Below are 22,920 nucleotides of genomic sequence, written 5' to 3'. Positions count from 1 at the left end.
GGAGACTAAGCAGGGGGGGAACGGGAGCCCACGGTCCGGATGCTCCGGCTGGGTACAGCGTGAGTGTGTGGAGCGGGAAGGGGGGCTCGCTGCAGAGCCCGCCAATCCAATTGGCTTGCGAGCAATGACGGGCAGGCTGCTCCCTCCCCGTCGTGCCGCTTGCCTGTGTGGATGTGAGCAATGTGCGCAAAGTGCCTTTGCATTAGCCGGTGTGCACCGTAGCTCCCGGCGCTCACTAGCAAAGGTGCCAGGAGGAGAGGGGCAGCCCCATCCCACGCCTGGCAGCCCGGTCAGACCATGGCATGGGCTCAGGGGGATCTGACGTCCTCACTCTCCATCATCGTCGCCTTGGCTGCCTGCATTTCCGCCACCACCAGCGAAGGTAGGAGCCCGGCTGGCCCTGGCGAGATGGGGCGATGTTGGGGGGACCAGCGGGGTTGGTATGACTGGCTAGTTTGGACACGTCTGCATGGGCTTACTGGCAAGTGATGATCTCTCTGCTGGGCTTGACTTCTCCCCGCTCTCAGGGGAGCACAAACCTGGGCTCCAGCCTGACTGAGTTTGCTGACCCTGGAGCTCTTGAACAGTGGTTAAACTTCAGAGCTGGGCAGGAGGACTTGATCTCTGCAACACCTTTCAGATCTGCCCAGCATCCCCCTGCAAGGACTATGCTGCAGCCTGCAGGGGATGGGCGCAGCGGGGACTGGGACGCAGGTACCAGCTCAGCCACAGTGATCTCCACCATCAGAGCTGGAGATAGCTGAGGATGGTGTGTGCCAGCAGGGCAGCGTGGGCTGTGACAGAGCAAGCAGATGGGCTAGGGAGGGCTGTGCAGAAGGTGCAGGGAGCAGGTTGCAGCAGGCGGAAGGGCACTCAGATGGGAAACTTGTCGAGAGGGAAAGGGCTGGAAACTTCTGAAGTAGGAAGCAGAGATGCAGTCAGGGACCCTCTCCCGATGGCGCAATGTCAGCATTGTCAGGCCTGCTCCGGCTGCCCAGGCCGCTCTGCTCTGCTCCTGGCCACACTCAGCCCTGGCCCTTGCCGGCAGTGAAATCCTGCTCCTGCAGCTCGGGCCCCCCTCAGCTCTGGCAGCGCTGTTTCCGCTGCCTGTCACCCCTTCGCTTGTCTCTCTTTTCTGCTCTGGCAGTGCTGTGACTGCTTCCCGGGTCTGCTGATCTTCATCACCCGGAGATCTGGCATTCCTGCTCCCGAGCTTGTCCTTGGCACTGGCAGCAGCATCCTTCCTCTTGCCTGCTATGCCTGATATCCATGGCCAGCGCTGCGCAGCCCTCCTCAGCGTGCCCCAGTGCCTATGTCCCTACCCCGTCACGGCAGTGGCATCCCTCTCACCTCCTGCCCTACTGTCCTCCTGTCATGCCGAGGCCCACGGGCTGGCAGCGGGCTGCCTCATGCCCTTTGCAGCACCCCGCAGGGCCGAGTCCCTGCTCCAGCTGCCATCTTTCAACATGCATCCCTCCCTTCCTTCCTTCCCAGTCTGTCTTCCTCATCTGTATTACTCTTCTCCAGCTATTTGCTTGTCCTACCTCTGTTTTCTGCCATCTCTTCACTGTCCAGTGCCGGACACTCCTCCTCCTCCTTTCCCCATCGGCTTTCCCGCAGCCCTTCGCCAGGGCTGCGTTAGCCTCTCATTGCTGGGGATGAGGTGTGGGTGGATAGGAAGGGACCATGCCACCCTCACACCCCCGAGCACTTGCTCTCCCTCCGCTCCGTGGTGCACTAGCTGTCCCCTGCCCTGAGCCCAGGGCTGACTTGTGGTGCCCTACTGGTCCCGCATGCCCCTTGGCACAGGAAGCTGCAGCACTATGAAGCAGGGCAGCCCAGTCTGGACTTAGCTTACCCTTGGCATGGGTAAAGCAAATCACGCTGCCAGCAGCTGCTGGATCCTTGGTTTCCTCTGCTCTGGGATCCTTGGGTGGTGAACGGAGCAGAGAGAAGAGCAGGAAATTCAGCTTTCTCTAGGATATAGTAGCCAGGAGGCCGTTATGCAGAGGAGGAGGAGAGTGAGTTGCCAGCGCCCTTCTGGTGTTCAGGTTACAGCCTCCCAGAGACTGCCCTGGGTAGACGGGGCTGGCTGTCGGCCTGACAGTGCTGTGGAGACTATTGGTCATCAGGGGTGGTCTACTCACTCCTGCTCTGATTCTAGTCCCTTAGTTTGTCCCCAGAATAGGGGTAAACCCCTAAACCTGTGGGTTGGCAAAGTGCAGGCTCCACAGTGGGACTATGTGGCTCAGCTTGGGATAGCAGGCTTGGGGAGAGGAGATGGTCCTTCCCATAACACCCACAGTCTGGAGCTCCTGCATGGAGATCACTGGCTGCTGGAGTGGATTTTACAGCATCTGCGGGGACAGCTGGGCCCTGGACTGCTTTCTGCATGCCCCTGACTGGGAAAGAACTGGGTTTCTTGCAAGACTTTTTGGAAAGAAAAGCTAGTCTCAATGACAGCTCTGAGCAGGGGGAATGGGGATACATGCGGCACGGAGTTGGGAACACCTGACAGGTTGGATCTGGGGTGATGGCATAGGACCATGCAGAAGATGCTGGCTGGTGTCAGGACCATGCATGGGGCTTTGGAGAAAGCCGATGGCGCTCTGTCCGCTGTCCCCAAGGATGTTGGAGCCTCTGCAAGTACTGGGGCACTGCGCTGCTGTGGTGCAAGGACAGTGGAGCTGGGGATATGATTGCACGCTCTGGGACGGGCTGGTAACAGTGTCTGTGCTGATCATGCCCAGGTGGCATGAGTGTCTGAAGGGCCAGTTACGCAGCCACAGGATCATCTGGGTTTGATGTTGGTTGTGGAGAGTCCTGGCACTGAGCTTGGATGGGGAGATGCTGCAAAGCGCAGCACAGAGGTGGTGTCTCCTACAGTTTGGTTAGGCCAGGTTTTGCTTCCTGCTTTCCACAGAGCTTAGTGTGTGCTGGCACGGTGTGAAGGCGTAGCAGTGATGTACAATGGTGCCACACTGCTGCTGACCATGACATTTCCCTGCTGTCACAGCAACAGTGGGCAGGGTGTGCTTCTTGCCCCACGTATCTGGCCATGGGGCCTGCAGACCAGCTGGAGGACAGAAGTGTCCACGGGGCTGTGGTGATGGTGCGGGACACATCCTGGCATGGGACAGATCCTAGCAGGAACAGGATATGAACCTTTCAGTCTTTGGGACACGGTCACCAAGACAAGCGCTCCCACAGTAGCAGGTTGCAAGGACGAACCAGTCCCCCCATTGTCACCTCCACCCCTGTGGTGGCCATCCCCAACCAGATTCCCAAACTTGGGATGGGAAGAATGTCTTGGAGCTGGGAAGGGAGGGATTCGCAGTCCATCCTGCAACCCGTGGTGACAGTCCCACAGAAACCCCCTCACCGCTTCAGCCTCCATGCTGACCTCATGGAGATGGCTCAGGAGGCATCACACAGGCAATACTGTCCAGCACATGTGGCGCAAGCTGTCAATTCTGCCCTTGCCAGGCATTGCCAATTTTATCTGAGGGGTTTAAGACCTGCAGGGTAAAAAATTACAGCTACAAAGAGAATTTAAGGCTGGGTTGTGCTGCACTCTGCGTGCACATATTGGGAGGTAATTGGTCTGTAAAGATGTGTATTAATCCTAAGAATCTGCTTCAATCTGGTTATCTAGCCGAAAAGATTTGTTCCAAGCAGTTTTGAGTTTATTTTTATTTCCCTTCAGCCCATTGTGCAATGGGTGCCCTGGAATGGTAGCTGGTAGGAAAATGGAATTGCCGTTCCATGGGAAATCTCCGCGTTTCAACGTGGTATCCATTGCAAGATGCATTGAAAGCCAAAATTAAGATGTTTCCTAGAGGGGAAAAATCTGCAGGATATGAAATATTTTCATTTAAGGAACACTGAAAAATTTCCGTTTAAAATTGTTAAATTGTTTTGGAGCAGGGAGGTAAAAAAATTCTTCTCAATAATACGAAATACTGTGATAGGCAAAAATATTAACGCTATTGTGGCATAGATGGATATAGTCACATGAATATTTTATGTGATATCATGAAGTAAACTTAAATAATAACATTTGAAATATCTTTGGTGCTTGGAAACGAAATCAGAAGAGTAGAAATTGCCACGTTTTGGGGCTGGCACTGACAAAATCGTTTTTTTCTTCTGGAAAAACAGCAATTTAAACCGCGCCGCTGGGCTGGGGTCTGCGTTCGGGTGATACCACCAGCTCTGCTCTACTCTCCCTCTGTTAGGTGGGACACCTTCCTTCTCATCACAGCTTCTATAGATGGGGACTGATTTGTCACGGAGAGACATTGCTGGGAGCAGGAGGAGATAGATGTGCGCCGGGCTCGCCGTAACCTGTGCACGCTTCCCTTGGATGCCGTGGCCTGCTGCAAGGGTGGACGGGCCCGACTGTGGGAAATGGGTTGACCTTGTAAAAGAGAAGCTGGGGACATCCCCCGAAATATTCAGAGCACACAGGGAGGGCAAAGGCAGACAGTGGACGGAAAGGACGGGGAAGAATAAGGGCATTTGTCACATGTGGCAGGGGAAAGGAGAGGTGATGGAAACAGGGCAATTCTAGTGCCATCCATAAAGAAGGGAATGAAATAACAACAAACGGCTGAGGTACAGAATATGCTTCAATAGCCACCTTCAGGCAGGGGTGGGGGGAAAAAAGGACGATTAGCAAAGAAGGTGGGATTTGTGAAAATGCAGGGGAGAGTAAACGCGGGCCACAGTAGCCTGTCTGCTTTTAATCAGTGAGCCTTGCTGGTGGCAACGGCGCTTTCCGCTGCCAGCCGAGGAGAGAGGATGCTTCGTTATTGCAAGGTCCCGCGCAGGCGGTGGGGTGAGGCACGGGGACCATCCTGGGGAGCGCAGCAGAGCTGTCGTCCCTGTGGCTTCCTCTCCCAGGCCACCTTTTCCCTGGGCCGCGGGGGCTGACGTTGAAGCAGTTTTGTTCCTTCCTACAATGGGAATCGGATGCGAAAGAGCACCGGGGGCTCCGGGTCCTCGGAAAAACCCAGCTGCTTGCTTTGCTGCTGAAATGGGGGCTTAGCGCGGACCGCAACCTAACATGGAGAGGGTTTTGTGGCCATCTCCCCTGCTAATCTTTCGATTGTAATCTCATTAATTGCCCCTGTGCTCAAACAGAAAAAAAAAAGAGGCAAAAACTCATCTGCGCGTTTATTCGATGTTACTTTGCTACCCCGTCTCCAGTAATGCTGAAGTTGGGGCTGCAGGCTTAGTAAAGCTCTGAAAGAGAGAGGAAATAGCTTTTTCAGTTGCAAAAAGGCTTTGAGGATGCCATATTCTCTAATAAGAAAAGGAAATTACGGGTTTTAGGCGTACAGACTTTTGGGGATGGGAGAATGGAGAAGTATTAGTTTAAAACAGGCAGTTGATATGCATCATGTTAGCCAAAATTAAAAAAAAGGTCGTTTTGGGGCTGTGTTATTTTTTGATTGCTCCCAAAATGCTGGAGTACAAAGCAAATACTTGCATGATCGTAGGTTGGTTCATGAGAGATGTGTTTCTGGTCTTACCTTTATTTCTATCCTTCCCGTATTAATAGCTTATACAACTTCTGGAAAACCCAGCCAAAATGTTTGCAGGAAAATAATGCAACAGGGCTCAGAATGGACCCACTTTTTGAGCTCCTTTTCATCCTCCTCAAATTCTTATTTCCTGAAATCCTGCAGGGTTTATTTACAGAGGAAGGGTGGAAAAAAAAAAAAAAAAGGTGCTCATTTTGGTGAGAGGTGGAAATAAGAGACGATAAATCCATATTTAATCACAACTGAAAACCCAACTGATTGCTAAAGGGCTGAAGGAACGCCCAATTTTTTTGACAGCTGAAAAACGGTGAGAAAAAAATTGTACTTAAAGGAAAAGTAAATAAGCAAGCAAAGAAAATCCAAAAAGAGAGGAAGAGCCGTTCTTCCCACTCGTCCTTTTGGGAGAAGCTTACCCTGCGTCCCAGGCAGGCAGGATTCCCGCTCTCCCGCACTGTGTAGCACAGATTTTATCAAGACGTCCTGACACCTCCATTCTTTGTTTGAGTCGGGTCCCGTGTTTCATACATCCCTGCTCTCCTAGCTGGCAGCCTTTGGTATTCGCTTTATCTCCAGAGGCAAATCCATTCATATGATAACTCTATTCATGCGCTGACAGTTTTTGATAGTTCATTCTCCTAACCCGGGCATGTTAGCATGACCAATACTCAAAATTATTCCCTTGTCCCAGAGAAACGATTAACCCCTTCAGCCTTTGTAGTTCGAAAGTGATCGTGCAGGTTTACTTCCTTCAAAAAACAAACAGACAAAATCCCACGTACCTCATATGTAGATTTCTGCTACTTAAGGACAGAAATAACCACCTAAAGGACATAAGTCCTTTGTGGATTGGGTCTAGTCACACCAATAAAGTCTAATAAAATGTGTTTGGTGGAGGCATACCTACCGGAAAGGTATTCAATATTTGTTTGAAGACATCAGCAAAGGCAGAATCCATCACTTCTTTTAATAATTTGTTCCAACGGCTTATCAGCTTCAATGTTAAAAAAATGGACCCCTTTTTTTTTTCCCCCTAATTTGAATTTGTCTGGCTTCACCTTCTAGCCATTTCTTCTTCTTATGCTTTTCTTGCTAGATTAAAGAGCCCTTTGCATCCCATATTTTCTCCCCACGGAAGTATGCAGAGTGCGATCAGAGCGGCTCGCACCCTTCTTTTCGATAAACCGCAGAGATGGAGCAATGCAAGTTTCTCATTCTAAGGCATTTCTTCCAGCCCTTTTATCGTGGTTGTGGCTCTTTTCTGCTATAGCTCCAGTTTTTGACATGAAAAGTTCTGGCTGCCTTAACGGTAATGGTAAGACCCACCAGTGCTGATCACAGCTGGAGAAATTGGCTCTGTCCCAGCATCAACGGCACGCACAAATCATTGGATCTGTCGACGATGTGGGTACCCAGGTCACGATTGCTAGTCCGTGGGCAAGCACCAATTTCTAGTCCAGTGATTAAATCACCTTTATAATGAGGTTTGATAAAGCAATTCTTCCTTAGATGCGGTATCTTTTGTGTTAGGAAATTCTCCTGCATAACTTTAAAGATTCCCACGATATTTCATTACTGGTGGCATGAGACATTCAGCACGTCTCCTCAAATGTTTTTAGTATTGGTATTTTTGTCCACGAAAAAGTTCAATTTTAAAAAGCTGTTTTTAAGAGAGCAAAGTAATTGCCATTAAAAGAAATTAACTTCCTTAAAAAATGTCACTGGGGTACAAACAGCTCAGCATGATTTAAGGTGGGCAACTGCTGCGAGCGTAAAAGGTGTCCTCAGGGAAATTAGTGAAGAAGCACCTGAAAGCCTACAACACTGTCATCCAAAGCCCTGTCATATAGCCCAGATATGTGAGTATGTTTGCAAAAATCCACATTTTCTTGGTGGAATCCTCCAGGGAAGATAAAACTCAAATCTTTTTGCTCCAGACAGCCTACAGGACTGTGAAGGACATGAGAGCAATACTGGGGGAATCCCAATTTTGAATCTGGACACTGCAAAACCCCAAACAGACTGGAGATATTAATCCGGGCATGTGGTGCTACGTGTACAGATTGGGAGTGAAGGTGCCAAGCCGTGCTAGGATAAGGACCTGAATGGAGTAGGATGAGATGGCAGCTCCTGGTTGTCTGGTGCAAGCTGTGACTCCCAAAACCTTGGCAAGCACCTTTGTGCAAGATCTCAGCTGCACCCACCTCTGCTAGTACTTGAAAGTTTGTTAGACCGCAATGAAGTGAGAAATGAGAAGGTAGACACAAACCGATGTGATGATCAGCCCAGAGGAGGCCAAAGGAGTTATCAGCACAAATCCTGCTAGAGATGGCTTCTGTTGGCCCTAGTCAGTGGTTACCACACAGATTTTGCTTACAGCAAGTGGAAAAGGCATGTCATGGGCACTGCTGCCTGGTTAAAAATGGAAAGTCCTAGTCGGAGGGAAGATCAATAGTCTGTTCTTAAAGTTTCTGGATTTAGGGGGGTTGGTCAGACAAGGATGAAAGGTGCTGCCCCTTGAGGGAACTTTGAGGGGGAGGTTGGATGTGTGTACGTACAATATGAGGCCTCTTACTTTGCCAGGAGATGGTGTGCACGGCAGAGTTGCACATAGTGTTAGGAACGCTCCAGTGAAACGAGGTGCTGGCGGGTGGCTGGGTTGTGCAGGCTCCTTTCTGCCCAGCTGCAGCATGGGCTGAGAGAGGGACCGTGCTGTGGTGCAGTCCCGTAGGCTGCAGACATTGTGATGGAAATGACTCGCAAAATTGAATGGCTAAATACAAATCTCTGGACATCAAGTCTGCAGCGTCCTGTTCCTTCAAGAGTCACAGAGCAGACCTGGTGGTACGAACCCCTTTTGCTATGGTGTGGCTCTTCGAGGACATCCGTGCGCTGGCTGTCCCATGTTTCTCCCCATGGGGAGTTCCTAAATCGAGGGTGCTGGAACGCCCTGGGAGGAGATGGATCCTCTCTGCTCTGTGCTAGAGGCTCCCTGCAGCCCCACAGCCTCGGGGACTCGTCTGGTGCTGCAGGGACCTTTCGGATCCCTGCAGTTCTCCTCTCCTCAGTGCCTGCCCTCTCCCAAGCCTCGCCACGGTCCGGCTCCTTCCCCTCACTCACGTTCCCAGCCCTTGAATGTTTCCATGGAGTTTCTTGCCTTCCTGACCTTTCTCACCCCCCTCCTGTCCCCAGAGCCTTCCCACCTCCTTCTCTGTCTTTTGCCCTGAATTACAACGAGCCCAGCCACCCCTTCAGCCTAAAATAGCTCCTTCCCCAGCCCAGCAGGACTCTTGGACCAGGGAGCAGAGAAGCAAGAGGAAACGTCTCCTCACCCCCCACTCGCGGCCTCAGCTAAGGATCGTGCCCCCCCCAGACATCCCGCCTGGGAACATCGCAATTCTTTAAATGTTTCCAGGTAGTTATTTGTGTCCCGCTGTATCCACGCGCCATTTGCTCTGCTGCTGCACCGAAACCTTTACGTGCAATTAGGCTAGGGTACATCAGCGCAGTAACACCGTGCCTGGTGGCGGGTAGACACGCATGCTTTATTTTGGATCGCCTAAGCTAACATGCCCCTTTCGCCTTGGCTTTCCCACCACGCGGAGAAGATCAAGAGAGTCTCAAACTGAGTAGGAAAGATCAGTGTTTTATGTCTATATTTTCTCATCTATGTTTTCGAGAGAGAGGGGCTTTTTGTTGTTTTGCTTTGGATGCTTTTTCTGGAAAAAAAAAACTGCCTTGGAATTTCAAGATTTTTGCCTCAGAAATATTTTATTTGGAGTGTTTTGTTTTCTTTTGTTTTTACATCATTTCATGGCATTTCAGTCTTAGCACAGGTTATGCACTTACACTCCATGTTATCTTACATGATATCATGCAGGGTCTGGAAGGATCAGGTTGATCATTTTATTTTTAAAACCTAAAGTGCGGCTTTTTGTTAGCACTGATTGAACAAACAAGCTTTCTTCCTACATCAAAGTATCTCCTGCTCCTGGTATACTGAAAAGGGGTGACCCTCTGGGCAGTCCTTAAGGGCATTACCGCTCCTGATGCATTACAAAATGATATAAAATTAAAGAATACAGAAAGTTCACAGTGACAATCTGGAGGTTCTGGAAAAAAAAAAAAAATTGAAATGGCAATTAGGATACGTCCAAACCCAGCACTGGGTTTTCACAGCAATTGTCTGAAAACGTTTCTTTGTCGTTCTTACTTTTGGGCCTGATTCTGGCATTTCCCAAAATGTGGAAATCCTCTGTGCCTGCTGTATTTGGTCATATGTTTTGCGTTTACTTGCAATTCTTTCCTAAATTTATTGTCCGGAGAGCAGCGGCTAGTGGGTCCTGGTGTAAGCGCTCTCCCTGCCGGGTCCTTAGTGCATCCAGCTCCGTGAATGATTGCTCTGCAATCCCTGGATCCGGCCACTGCAGCGGCAGAGCACGGACGGCGTCTGTACCCCATGGTAGCTCCCCGCTGCCTTTGTACTGGCGAAAATCTGTGGGGCGACTCTCCTTTGTGCACAGCTCCCGAATGGGAAATACCAAAGTATCCTCCAAGCTCGCCGCTTTTACCTTGAAGCCCCAACTGCGGGGGTCATGTGTTAGCGAATAAGTGTCTATTTTTCTTGCTTTAAAGATAAACATCCGCCCGGGGAGGAGGAGGCTGAAAGCCAAGCGCCTGGATGCTCGGGGGCCGGCAAAATGCGGCTTTGTTGAGCGGTTTTGCCTCTCGAATTTGGAAAGGTCGCAGCTGGCTATTCAGCACGTCCGTGGATTAAATAGTGGGATACAAATAGCTGACCCATCCCGGCCCCACCTGCCTCTTCAAAGTCCTGCCTCAGATTATGGGAAACGAATTCCACCGGCTCTTGTTCCCCTCCTCTCAGGGAGCCTCTCCCTGCCCCTTTCCCATAGCCCTGATGCTTTCTTTCCACTGTGGTTAAACCTCTCAGTGTTATTCCCCCTGCTGAGCGGGGCCGGGCGGTGAGATGGGGCAGCGGAGCTGGATGGGGTGGACCCACGCCAGTGCGTCGCTCGGCGGCAGAGAGCAAAGGGTGTCCGACAGCACCGAGAGGAGTTTAATTATCGATGCAAAAGGCGTCGTTGCAGGGAGGGAGCCGTGCTGCGAATCTTGGGAGGCCTTTGAAGTTGTGATAGGGAAGAATCGAAGCCCAAGGGAACGGGGCTGCTCCCACTGACCCTTCCTCCCCATGTTGCGCTGCAAAGCCCGCTGCCTCCAAGAGAGACGATGGAGTAATTAGAGCGAGGACCGCAGTGGGTTAACAATTAGTGAGGGAGTTCAGAGCCTCCCTCAGCCCCCAACAGCTGTTCTGGAGGCTGGGACATCCCCTGATGCGCTTCCCCAGCCTGGTCCCACCACCCTGCTGTGCAAAGCTGGCTGGCTTAGGGCTCAGAGATCCCCTCAGTTGGGTCATGGTGGCTCCTGTAAACACATTTCCCGGGCACCGACTGCTTGGAAATGGGACCCCACGACGCCCTGGCCTCTACTTGCATGGATATAACAAACCCCCACAGGATCTGTGATCTCCAGTGCAAGTGTGAGTGGGCATTGGGAAGGATTTCTAAGCAATCATTCTTTATTTTAAGTAGCACAAAAAGTATATAGACCCAGGCAAAAAAATCACCTAGATGTCACCCTGCCTCAGCTTTTTCACCCATCTCAAGTGTTGTTTACTTTGGAAGACACAGATATAAATATGAATACGTCTTTGACTCCTGGCTGATCTGCTTGTATGAGATTGTAATGCGCGCTACTCACGCAACCTTACACGACGTAACTTTGTAAAGAAGCAAGTAGGTCTCCCTTGAGCAAGACTCCCAGCTCAAAAAGCTAGTTTGCGCCGGGCAAGCGACCTGCTCGCTGCTAGGTGCTTCCATTTGAATGGACAATCAGGCTTGACAGCTTTTCCATCAGTGCAAGAATTCCTCCTGACACCTCCCGGTGTTTTGGCTCAATACACCGAGTCAAGGCCAAGGCACAGAATAGTGAAAATCAAAATGGTGCTCAGGAAAACAAAATGGAGCTTGTCATTTGAGACTGATACATGCAGACAGTCCATAACATCAAACAGAATTGCCCAGCTGTAGATAGAGAGGTCTCCCAAACCATCACATTTACTGAGAAACATTTTGGCTGAAAGGGGTCCTTTGTGGGGGTCTCATTCACCCTCCTGCATCAAGCGCAGGCTGTTTCTGAGCGTCCGTCAGCCAGAGAGGCGATACAGTGGGGGAAATCACCTGCAAAACGGTGGATGGGGCAGTTACATGCAAAGCAGCGGGCTCCTTTCAGCCTGCTAGCACCTACATTTCAGCTTCCTGGGTGAACCTAGGGCACGTATTTTCTGTGTTTGTGAAGGAAACGAGGAGCGTCAAGCACACTGTCATCTGTGGCTCGAGGCATGGAGGCGTTTCCCTCAAACAGCCGGTGGGGTCTGTGGAAGGTGGCTGTCTGGGGAACTGCTGAGTGCTTTATTTTTCAGGAGAGAAGCATTTTGCTGACTAAGCGGGTCATTCTCAAGGCACGTGCCTCGTGGTTGGGGCAGGGTGCTCAATACTGGGAGAGCCAGCTGCTGTCACGGACCATGGCCCAGCTCCCTGTGCCGCTTTGGGCAAGTCACTTTACGGACTGTATTTCAAGTGTCAAATGCAATGTGTGGCATTGCTGTTGTCATGGCGGGTGAGCCCGTGGCATGCGGCAGCTCCGTCTCAGAGCTCGGTGGGCTGGCTCTTGCGCTCGTTCAATATTGGCTTCCCCCTATCTGAACACGACATGGAAATGTGCTGCTCAACAGGACCTCACACACTCACATACAAGCACACACACAGCAGCCTTCTGTACAGTGACTTACATGCAAGAGCTCAGGGACAGGGAATGCCTTCCTACTTGTCCATTTTCCACTGCAGTGGGCTTAACATATAGGACTCCTACGCACTTGGATGAAACACTTACCAAATAATAATAGAAGAACTATCTTAACCCTCCTCCTGCACAAAAGCACAGGTAATCTGCTCCATGGGAGTACTGCAAGGAATGCATGCCGGTATAGTGACTTGTGTACCCGGAAAGCTGGAAGGAGACAGCTCCTTGCTCTGTATGAGGTGCAGGTGACACCCGTATCATCTACATGGTGGGATGGGGTGTAGCAAGCTGGCTCTACAACTGGGAGCAGGAGAGTTGGGACCGAGTGGATCTGTCATCAGACTAGCTACCCCAGGGCTTGTTAGCTCCCATGCAGTACTGTGGGGAAGAGTCTGCAAAGCTTTGGGGCCTGGGGTAGTGTCTTCAAGCGGAGCTGCAAGCTCTGACGTTCCCCCAGGGAGATCTCTGCTTTGTTCTCCATGGCATGATGCAGCCATGCTCCAATTGAACCCTGATGCGTGCAGGCTCCTCAAGCTCTCTGGAAAGCCCATTCTGCAGTGAGATGTAGCCGTGTGCACCTCAGAATGTCTCAGCGTGGGAAAGAGGGTGCAGAAACCAGGGGGAGGGGAGAAAGGATCTGCAGGAGAGGTCCCCTCCCGGCTGCCTGCCTGCTGAGGAGGTTGCCCTGCATAGTGGAGGGTCACCGGGACCATGCTCCCACACTATGAGCAGGGAAACTCCTGAGCCCTGGCTCCTGCTGGGTGAATTACCCAGGGAAAATAGGCAGAAAATCTTCAGATTAACAATAACAAATAAAAATGGATTTGAGATCTCTGAGGTAATTACTCCGTGCTGAGGGCAAGGGGCCTCTTTAGCAGTTGGAGCAGTGCCTTGCGGGGAGTAGAGGGGCTCAGCCCGCTGTTGGGCCAATGAAGTCACACTAGAAACCCTGGAAATTCTTTCAAATTGTTCTGCTAACATTAATAAATGCCTCAAAAGCTCCTAATCTGCTCTGTCAGGAGCATGACGTCCGGATGTTTCACAGCCAGCTCACGTCCCCGCTTCTTTCTCCCCCCTCTCCTTCCCTGCCTGGTAATAGTAAAAGAAAGTGGCACCCGTTCGCCCAGCTGCCCAGACCCGCATCTTGCTGAGTCCTGGCCCTTACTGTGGCTGGAGCCTGCATCTTCCCTGTGACAAGCCTTGCTCTGAGAGCGAGTTCACTTCAGATCCTGGAGGTCCAGCTGAGGGCTGGCGCTGGGACAGACATGCTGCATAAAGATGGCCTGAGGTCTACGTTAAGGCACTGCTTCATCTTTAGGAAAAGCAACCAGGCTGGACCAAGAATCCTATATGGGTTTGGACTTGCTGCAGTGAGAGGGTGACTGCAGGGCAAAGATTGCTGGGAAAAGCACTGGGAAAAGCTGGAGGCATTGCTAGGCTCTGCAGGAGCCCAGTGTTGAGGCAAGACATGGGCTCATCTGATGTCTGTGCCTGCTGGACTCGCTTCCAAGCGTCAATCCTTCTCACCTTCACCTGCTCACTGAACCTCTGGATCTGGACCCTGTTGGTCCAGGCCAGGCACTGTGTCTGAGCCCCTTTGCCACTGCAAAGCTGGGGCTTGCGTGCCTTCCCTGCAGTACTGTGCAAGGTGGGATGTCGTGTGAGATGTCGAGGGATTGCGGGGCTTGGTGGGACTCCTGCATGAGACACGGTGAGGGGCTTGGGGGAACAGGAAGGGGCCAGTCATAGTGTGACCATGTCCATGGGAGGAAACATAGACCAGACTTGGGTGTGGCCCTGACACCATGAGCCCCTAGGGGAGCATTACCCTACAGAGGAAGCAGAGACCATCAGCAGCCTGAGCTCATGCTGGGGCTACCTGGCCAAGAAGGAGAAGGCATGTGAATGACATGGCAGGGTGATACCAGAGGAGGCCATGGGGCCTGTTCTGCTCCTAGCAGTCCATCCTGCCCTTAGAGAAGAGCCTGGGAGCCCATAACTATCTGATGCGCTCCATCCACCCAAGCATTCTTGGGGACTGGAGCAGGCTCAGAGCATTACCAGGCAGTGTGATAAGGCTTCCCCTGCCTAACACTACCAAGACCTGGGTGTGGGGCTAATGGGAGGCGTATGAAGCTGATTACAGCTGCAGGCAGCTCACCCCGTGCATGCGGCAATGCCACTGATTCCCACCGTCCTCCCCCCGCCGACATCTCACTGGTTTCAATAGAAAGTTCTTGAGCGTGTTCAAAGGCGTCCTCGTCTCTCCTCCTGCCTAAGCAGCTTCCCTCTGCTCACCTTGATTTGCTCATGTCTCCTCGTTAAGCTGGGCTCCTGGTGGTGGCAGGGCTTTTGAAGGGGTCACTTTAATGGGCCTCCTCGTGCAGTCTCTTCCCTGCAGTCTGGTCTCTCTGGTGTGGTGTGCCAGGATTGTGGGGGGGCCGCTTTGTGTTGGAGCCGGGTGCCGCAGCGCATAATTACAGTGGCTTTTGGAGTGCAGATTTCAAACTGCCAGGAGTGAAGTGAGCCTACAGGGTTTGGCAGAGCCTCTGGCAGGGCATTATCTAAAAGAGAAATGCTGACCCGGTTGTGTCGGTTGGGGCTGGGTGGGACCAGTGGACAACCTCTTCCTCAGCTCTCGTTTCTCTGGCTCCCTTCCTGCTCTGCATCCTTTCTGACCCATAGTCTGCATTCCCCTCTCCTCCAAAACGACACAGTGCTCTTGGTCATATGCTCTGTGCAGCCTCAGCTCTGCTGTATCCTCTCCCTGCAGATCTGGGGGAGCAGCATTTACTGCCATCCCCTCGCTTCCTATCCACCTCAGCTGCAGGTGAACAAGTCCTTGGCATGAATGAGAAGGTAACTCGGATTTATAGGGGCTGAGCGTAACACTGTTCTCTCTTCCTGCTGCCCTATGTCTGTACGTGCTGTCCTGGAGCAGGATGATGCCATGTGCGGGCGTTTGTTCCTGTTAGCAGACACGACACCTCTTCCCCCTGATGCTCCAAGGCTTGGGACAGTTGGCAGAGGGGATGTCACAGCCTCCTGGGGTGATGGACACAGAGGACAAGTGTGCCACGCTCATGGGGTGCCTAGTGGGTGTGCAAGGAGGGGTTGCTTGTGGCGGGTTGGTTTCTCGCTCCTCGAGGACAGGGAACAAGCTTTCTAATGCAATGTTTGTTTTGCTCCTGTGTTTTCCAGTGAACTTGCTAGACACATCGACAATCCCAGGGGACTGGGGCTGGCTCACTTACCCTTCACATGGGGTAAGTATAAGGTGGCTGCTGGCACTGTGGGGACCCCAGAGGGATAGGCCACTGCTGGCCCATGTGGGCAGGATGAACGGACATCTCCTCAGTCCTGGGCTGGTGCCTTGGTCAATGCTGATGGGGCACAGAGGACCTCGTCTGTTGGGAAAATGTCATGCCTGAAACACCGGTAGTGGGATACGGCCTACTAGGAAACGTCATTTCACACTGCTCCCAGTCCACTGGGAGGGTGGAGAGAAACAGGTTTACTCAATTTCCACCGAGCCCTGAGCTGTGAGATGCTCACTGTCCCCAAGGAATTCAACATCTGGGTTACCCCATGGGTGCTGAGGCTGAAGAGCATCTCATTCCTCTCTTACAAGGGAGAGTGACAGAGTAAGAATAGCTCAAAATGAGTGAAGAGTTGTGAACCATCCGTAATCAGGGGGATATGATATGGGAACTGGGCAAACAGTGCATGTAAGAATCCACAGCAGCTGACTTTCTGGGGGAACGTAAGTGTAAATGCACAGCCCTGTGGTGTGGCAGGAAGGCTGTAGGGCTAATGACCTGCTGACTAGGTGATGGGAGCGTATCGTCTCTGCTGATTGGGTCTTATCCGCATGGTCCCTTCACTTGCATTTCCACAGCCAGGTTTTCCTGCTGCAGAAGCTTTCTGAAAATGAAAAATTGTAAATGTGGATTTTTCATGGTAACAGCAACCTGGCCCTACGAATTTTGCTCATCCGTTTAGTGAACAGAAACAATCCTGTAATACACATGGGACCAACTGCAAAGTGCATTGTGGTTTGCTGCATACACAAAATGTCAAGATCGGGGTGCCTTTTGCTGTTGTGTTGATTTTTCATGTCCACTCTTTTTCAGCCCCCTTCTGAACTAAATGGTCCTAATCTTTTCAATTCCGTTGCTTACAGAAATCTTTCCAGGCCTCTAATCATTTTCATTGATCTGTTGCCTGAGACTTTCAGTCCCTGCACTATCTATTTGAGAAGGAGTGATCAGAATTGTGAATTCGTAACAACAGCAATGATGAGATTTATATCGATTATTATCATATATGTAAATATATTAAATCATTAACTTGGCTCCAATTTTAGCACTTAGCTATTGCAATGATAACTGCCCTGGAAATGTTCATGGATATGAGGTCAGAGAGGACCATGGAGCTAATGTGATGTGATCTCCTGCATCTCCTGATCTCCTACAGGCCAGCAGACCTGTCAGTTAACTTGCATTTGCTAAAAGCAGAGCTTGTACAAAAAAAGTTCTGGATTCCAAAATTGCTAGTGATGGTAAATCTTCCACATCCCATAGTGAGTTGTTCCAAGTTGTTAACAGATCACTGTTAAAAAAACACTGCTTATCTGCAGTGTGCAATGCTTCAGCTTCTAGCCACTGGGTTTATTCTGTCTTTGCCGGCTGGATGGAAGAGATGTTCTCTCGGAAGTGTCCTCCACGTGGATATGCACTGGCTGCGATTAGACATTTGGGTGCAAGATGCAAGACTGTTGTGCTATCAGGCACAGTACCCGCTGCTGCCTCCTCTTTTTGTTCTTCTGGGGTTCTTCTGCAGTGGCTTTCAACACACTTTTAAAAGATCAGTGAGCAAGCAATATCCTCTGCTCCCTTGGCAAACTGTTCAGAGCCACAGCAGGGGACATTTCTGGGAAAAGGGGCTATTTTTCTTTGTCCACATTCACTGCTTTACCCTTCACTGCATCCTAAGCAATTCCTTCTTAATCAGACCCCCCCCCCCACTGCTTACAGACTGCTGGACACCTTTTTCTGGATGCACCTCCATGAGCCCTTCTCTCCAGACTTCTCAGAGGCCATGTCCCCAGGCCCATAGCTATTTATCAGACATGCAGATGGGATTCATCACCCGAGCACACAGGTCACTTGGGTACAGATATATGCATTTCAGCTGGCTGGCCTAAGCCTCCTTATAGTCCCTAGAGACATGTGGGCACATCTGGGCAGGACCTTGTCCTCCTAAAGCAGGCATCTCCCCTAGGGATTGAGCCTACAAGTGCCTTTTCCTCACCACAGCAGGGGCTCCCATGACCAGTTCAGGGGCAGCTGCCTGTATTGCAGATCTTTAAAGCCAGGGAGATGAATCCTGGGTCCCTCAAACTGCAGCTGTCCAACCCGTTGCATTACATGACTCGGAGGAGAGGCAATGCTGTGGTGCTTACATGTGTTATAGGAGATACTGCCTTTATCACCAGCCCAGCAACTCCTGAATGCTAATACATGTCTGAAACAGCTGCCTTATTGGTAATATTTATTAAGAATAGATAATACTGAATTAAAAAAAAAAAAAGAAGGCTTGTATGACACCTAATCTTTTCTCCTGCAAGCTTTAAGCCTGGAACAAACAGCTTCCCATGGAGAGTTGCATTAAAAAATACCAGGCCAAAAATACCTCATAGGCATCTTGTGCTGCTGTCTCCTCCCACAAGTCTTAGGTAAGTCAAGAGGTAAAGCCACTCTTAGCTTACCCTGTGATTTTGCCCAACTCATAGCCTTGTTACCTAGACGATGACCATGCAGCTTTGTGAAAACTGTCTTGAATACCTCAAAGGAAGGTGCCTTTGTTTGGATGTGACACTGTGGGACAAACTGTTTTGCATACCCCAGCTGGATGTTTTAAAGGTTCCTCTGAACACTTACCTGGAACTTGGTTCTTCCTCCATTGAACACTGCTTCTCATCATCCCCTCAAAACATCTCATTCCTTCATCCTCCAGCTGGTCCTTCAGCTCCAAGTGCTTTTTGGCTAGTAAATCTGCATTTGGACCCAGGTGTCATCATGGGAATGGAGGTGGGATGGGGTGCTGATGTCTCAGAGAGGCTGTTGTTGGATACTTGCTCCTATCAGCAATGATCTAGCTAGCTCCTGAGCAGGTCCTACAGCAGGATTCGACTTCATGTCGGAGAGTGGCCAGGTGACTTGCAGGCTCACTCAGTGGCTTGGGTCCACATAGCTCCAAGCCTGGCCTATTCTCTGCTCCAGGAGAGGGACTGAGTTTGCCCAGCACCATTTTGGCTGCACTCAGGAGAGGTCGTGACTCGCCTGTAGTGTCCTTCAGACCTGTGCTCCTTGGGAACGGCTGAATTCCCTGTCCATCGTGGCATCTCGCTGGGCTACAAGGGCTTGGTAGAGCCTGCTTGCTAGTGCTGCGGGGAGGAGGTGTACTCTGAAGCTGATTTTATTTGGGTCCCTTATTTTTGCCACCATGTCCTGCATTCATCTAATGCTGCTGGAAAGAAGGTAGCAGGGGTCTCCCATCCTGCCCTTCCTTGCTGCCTGCTGGCTGCCTTGCTTGAGCTATGGCTACAGCATGCCCTGGATGCTTGAGGGTGCAGGGCTCCTTGACTTCAGGGGTGTCCCTGCAGTGCCTCTGCTCAGCATGAAATATAGCCCATGGACAGACAAATCCGTCACAGTCTCCTGCCAAGGAATGGCATTGCTGACCCTGGCTCCCCAGCTAAAGGGACATTGTTGTTTGTGCTTTACCCACCTCTCTTCCCTCTCTCCACTCCTCTGCTCTGTGTGAGCCCTGGACCACCTCCTTGGTGAAAATGGGGATGTGGGTAACTCCGTCTGGGTCTTCACCTGGTATTAAAAGAGCGCAAAGCCCCAGCCCCAGGACTGTGGTGCTTAGGAAGGGGTCCCTGCTGCAGATATGCCTGTCTCTAACACCCCAAGGCTTACTGTGAAAAGCTTTTTCCCACTTTTCTTTCTTAACTCTGAGTTTCCCCACACCTGCAGGTCCCTGTCCCCTCCTTCCTGGGGCTCCTGGGGATGTCACAGGAAAAAAAAAAAAAGGGTTCAGAGATTTCCTGTTGTGATCTGGGAGATCCCAGAGCCCAGCTGCGGAGGCAGGTCCGAGGGGGCTGAAGAGCATCAGAAGTGCAAAGTCGGAAGGATGCTGCAATTAAGCCTCACCGTAACCGCTTGCAAAGCCCTGATGTTTTTATCATACCTGTGGACAGGGTGATCTTGCCTGGCAGTAAACTATTTTCTTTCTGGATCTGCTCTGGCCAGCAAGGAAAGAGGAGCAGCAGGCTGGGAGCGCTGGGAACAGCAGGGTCAGCAGCGCTTTGGCAGGCACCCTTTGGCCCTGGGGAGGGTCAAGCCATCAGGGAGGCATGCGTGGCCTGTTTTGACATTTTCTCTCACTGGATAATTAACTGAGGGGTAATTGGCTGTAATAGCCACTCTGGGGTTTAATTGTGTGCCCCTCACCTCCACCCCTGCGACACGTGCAGGAAGCGGAAGGGTCAGTGGGAGCATCCCCGTCCCACGGGCTCTGGCTTCTCTCAATTATGACTTCAAAGAGCTCCCGGGAGCTTTGCAGCCAGCTCCATCCCTGGAACAATTCCCTTTACATTGATAATTAAACTCTTATCAGTGCTGTCAAAGAGGCTGCCCCTTCCCCTTTTGTGCCTCCAGTTTGCCAGCCCTCTTCACCAAAATGCCCCAGTGCCCCAGTGCCCTTCTCGCCTTTCTCCTTGCCTGGCACATGACCTGCTGGATCAGAGGGAACCTGATCAGCCCCTCTGCAAATTGCTTTTCTACTGACTAATTAAAACGCTGATGAGATAAGTCAACATATTATTAATAATTATTGTATCGTCTACTTTGATTTACAAAGTCAAACAGGAAATGATTTTGCTCAGACACAGGGTATCTAAGGAGCTTGAAGGATGACTTGCAACATTAATTATGATGGGAGCACCTTGAGCACCGGGAAACGACCCTCCCACGCTCCCTGCGACCTCCCTGGCCACCTCCTGCCAGGACCTCCGTGATCTGGCCCCACAGCTATACGTGTTGGGGTCAGCCTGGAGAGTTGGTGGGCACCTGTCACCCAGGCAGGTGCCACATTCCCTGGCATGCTCAGTTTTAGCTTTGCTCTGGCAGCATGGGAGAAGACCATTGAGGTGACTCTTGCACATTCCCTTCTCTGCTCCTCTCCTGTCCTGCCCACAGGTGGTGTTCTGAGGTCCCTGACCACAATTGACTGAGGAGCTATTCCTCCTTCTGCAGCAACTCAGAGAGAGAGAGAGAAAAGAACAGGCAGAAAAGCACCAGATTTGCTTAAGCAATCAGCTGAGAGTACAGACAACACATTTCTGCCCATAGGATGTTCTCTCAGCAGTGTTTGCTCATTGCGGATGGGAATTTCACGCTACTGCTTAATGCCCTGGGACTGAACTGTTTGCAAAGCAAACCGTGTGCACAAGGGGACATTTTGGAAGGTGGGGCCTTGATTTGGCTGCAAAAATGTCTACCAAGGGAGCCTGCCTTTGCCCCTGCAGCCAGCAGCTGGTTCATGACTTGGAAGGTCCAGGGCTGACTTGCTAGCTCTGCCATGGTGCTTGGAGCCAGCTCTCACTTTGCCCTGAGCTCACCCTGTGAAAACCATGGCTCCGGCCTGAGCTGTGCTGTGTGCTTGCCATTTGGACACCCGCTTATATCCTGTCTGCCTGCTTTCTGTTGTCCATCGCTTTGGTGTCCTTGGTGTCGTTTCCTTGCGTTTCTCTTCTAAACAGAGCCCCTCCGCCTAGAAGAATGCCAGCATGTTACAGAGCAAGCTGTGGCAAAACTCATTTTCATTAAAAAATGGATCAGTAGGAACGGAACATTGGAAAATAAAGATTTAAACTAGTAATTGAGATAAAAGCTCATCCCCCAGTGCTTGTTCAGTACATGCTGTGTTATTGCTAATTCCCCAGAGGCTGGTCACTACCAGGAGTTAATCACCTGCAGTAAAGCTCAGGGTAGTTAACTGCCTAACAAATCCCTCGTTAGCCATAGCAGTGACTGATTTCATGGGGATTACCTCTATTAAACACCCACCCCTCCCATCTAATGATTTATAGCTGCAATAACATTTTTTCCTTTTCCTCTCCTAGTGACAGTGGTGTGAGGGACTAGGCAGATTCTGGGGAGGAACCACAGCTCGCTGCTTGCTCTTAGAAAGAAGGAAAGCGCTGGATGTCCTAGGGGTAGTAAAAGCTTTGCCGTGCCAGACAGACACTGCGGCCCTCCCAGAAGCCATCCCAGGGCTGGGAAGGCCTGGTCCCTCTGCTCCCTTTGGCTAGGGAGAAGCATTTGTCCTGCAGAATAAAGAGGCTGAGAGCCTTTCCCGGACGAAAGTAGTTTCTCCTTGTGTGTTCATTCCCCCCCGCTTTTCCTCCTCCTCCCACTATGCCGCACCGCACAGGCCCTGGGAGACTTCTAAGACCTTGCTCAGCTGCCCAGATATCTGGTATTTGCATCTTTTGCCTTTCATAATCTGGCAACTTTTTTTTTTTCAATATAACTCGTGTTGACTTTAATTTAAACTATTAGACAAGCCCCTGAGTACAGATGAAATCGTGGCTCCCCCCCCCGCCCAACTCCCGCACCCCGCACATACATGCGTGCTTACCACGTTAATTATGATGTCCTCATTTCCGTCTCGCTAGGGGATCTTATCGCAATGACAGGGGCCGAGCTGAGCTTCATTTAATAAAAGCCACTTCAAACCAGCAGCCAAGAACAGGCTGATGCGAGCGGGGCCAGGAGGCCAGGTGCACGCACAGTGCTTGCGTTCTTGAACTGATCGTATCATCGGCCCCGAACCGTTCAAAGTCAAAGCTACAGATGGTCAGAGACTCCTCTCCCTGGGAAGGGAGCTCGCTGTAAGATTCTGTAATTAAGGTGAAACAGAAAAACCCTTCACGTCACGACGATTCCTGCAGTGGGTCCCTTGGTACCAAAGGGCTCTGCCTGCCTGGCAGAGTGGGACGGTCTCCTGCGCTGCTGTTTGTAGACTGAGACCGAATGGAGGTGATGGGACCTGAGGTCCCTTGTTACCAGGGCTTTCACCTGGGCACGCTGTCGGCTGCCTGCCAGCCTGATCCTTCTCAGCAGAGAAACGTGCCTGTTGATTCTGAGCCACCAGCCCGTGTGGCCTTCATGCATGTCTGCCAATGGTATGGCATTTGCCCTGTAGGCTAATATGGGCACGGTATTGAGGCCAGTTGCAGACCCGGAGCCCACGATGCTGCACGGCCCAGGTGCTGTGCGGAAAAGGGCAGTTTGAAACAGAAAAGCTCCAAGTACAAACCCTCCAAACTCTTCCCTGGGCTTGACGTTGACCCTTGCGAGTGCTGGGAGATGAGCATTTAGCCCCCTGCTCTCAGCCAGCGGTGAGGACAGTTCCAGCTGTG

The 22,920-nt window shown here is 51.3% G+C and overlaps 1 protein-coding gene across 2 annotated transcripts in view; it reads left to right on the top strand.

The window, feature by feature from the left end:
* Positions 1–211: 211 nt before the first annotated feature.
* EPHA8 (EPH receptor A8) overlaps positions 212–22,920 on the top strand; it is a 64,671-nt gene continuing 41,962 nt past the window's right edge. Inside the window, exons 1-2 of one of the 2 annotated variants that reach the window (XM_009689603.2) lie at positions 212–382; positions 15,627–15,691. In XM_009689603.2, coding sequence (XP_009687898.2) covers positions 298–382; positions 15,627–15,691 — 150 coding nt within the window. In that variant the 5' untranslated portion in view covers positions 212–297. Of the gene's footprint in view, positions 383–15,626; positions 15,692–18,054; positions 18,163–22,920 lie in introns of those variants that run through there. The other variant, XM_009689604.2, reaches the window with a different exon arrangement.

Source organism: Struthio camelus, chromosome 21 (assembly GCF_040807025.1).
Source record: "Struthio camelus isolate bStrCam1 chromosome 21, bStrCam1.hap1, whole genome shotgun sequence".
NCBI lineage: Eukaryota > Metazoa > Chordata > Aves > Struthioniformes > Struthionidae > Struthio > Struthio camelus.
Note: the sequence above shows the minus strand (reverse complement) of the source record. Positions and strands in the feature narration are given on the sequence as shown.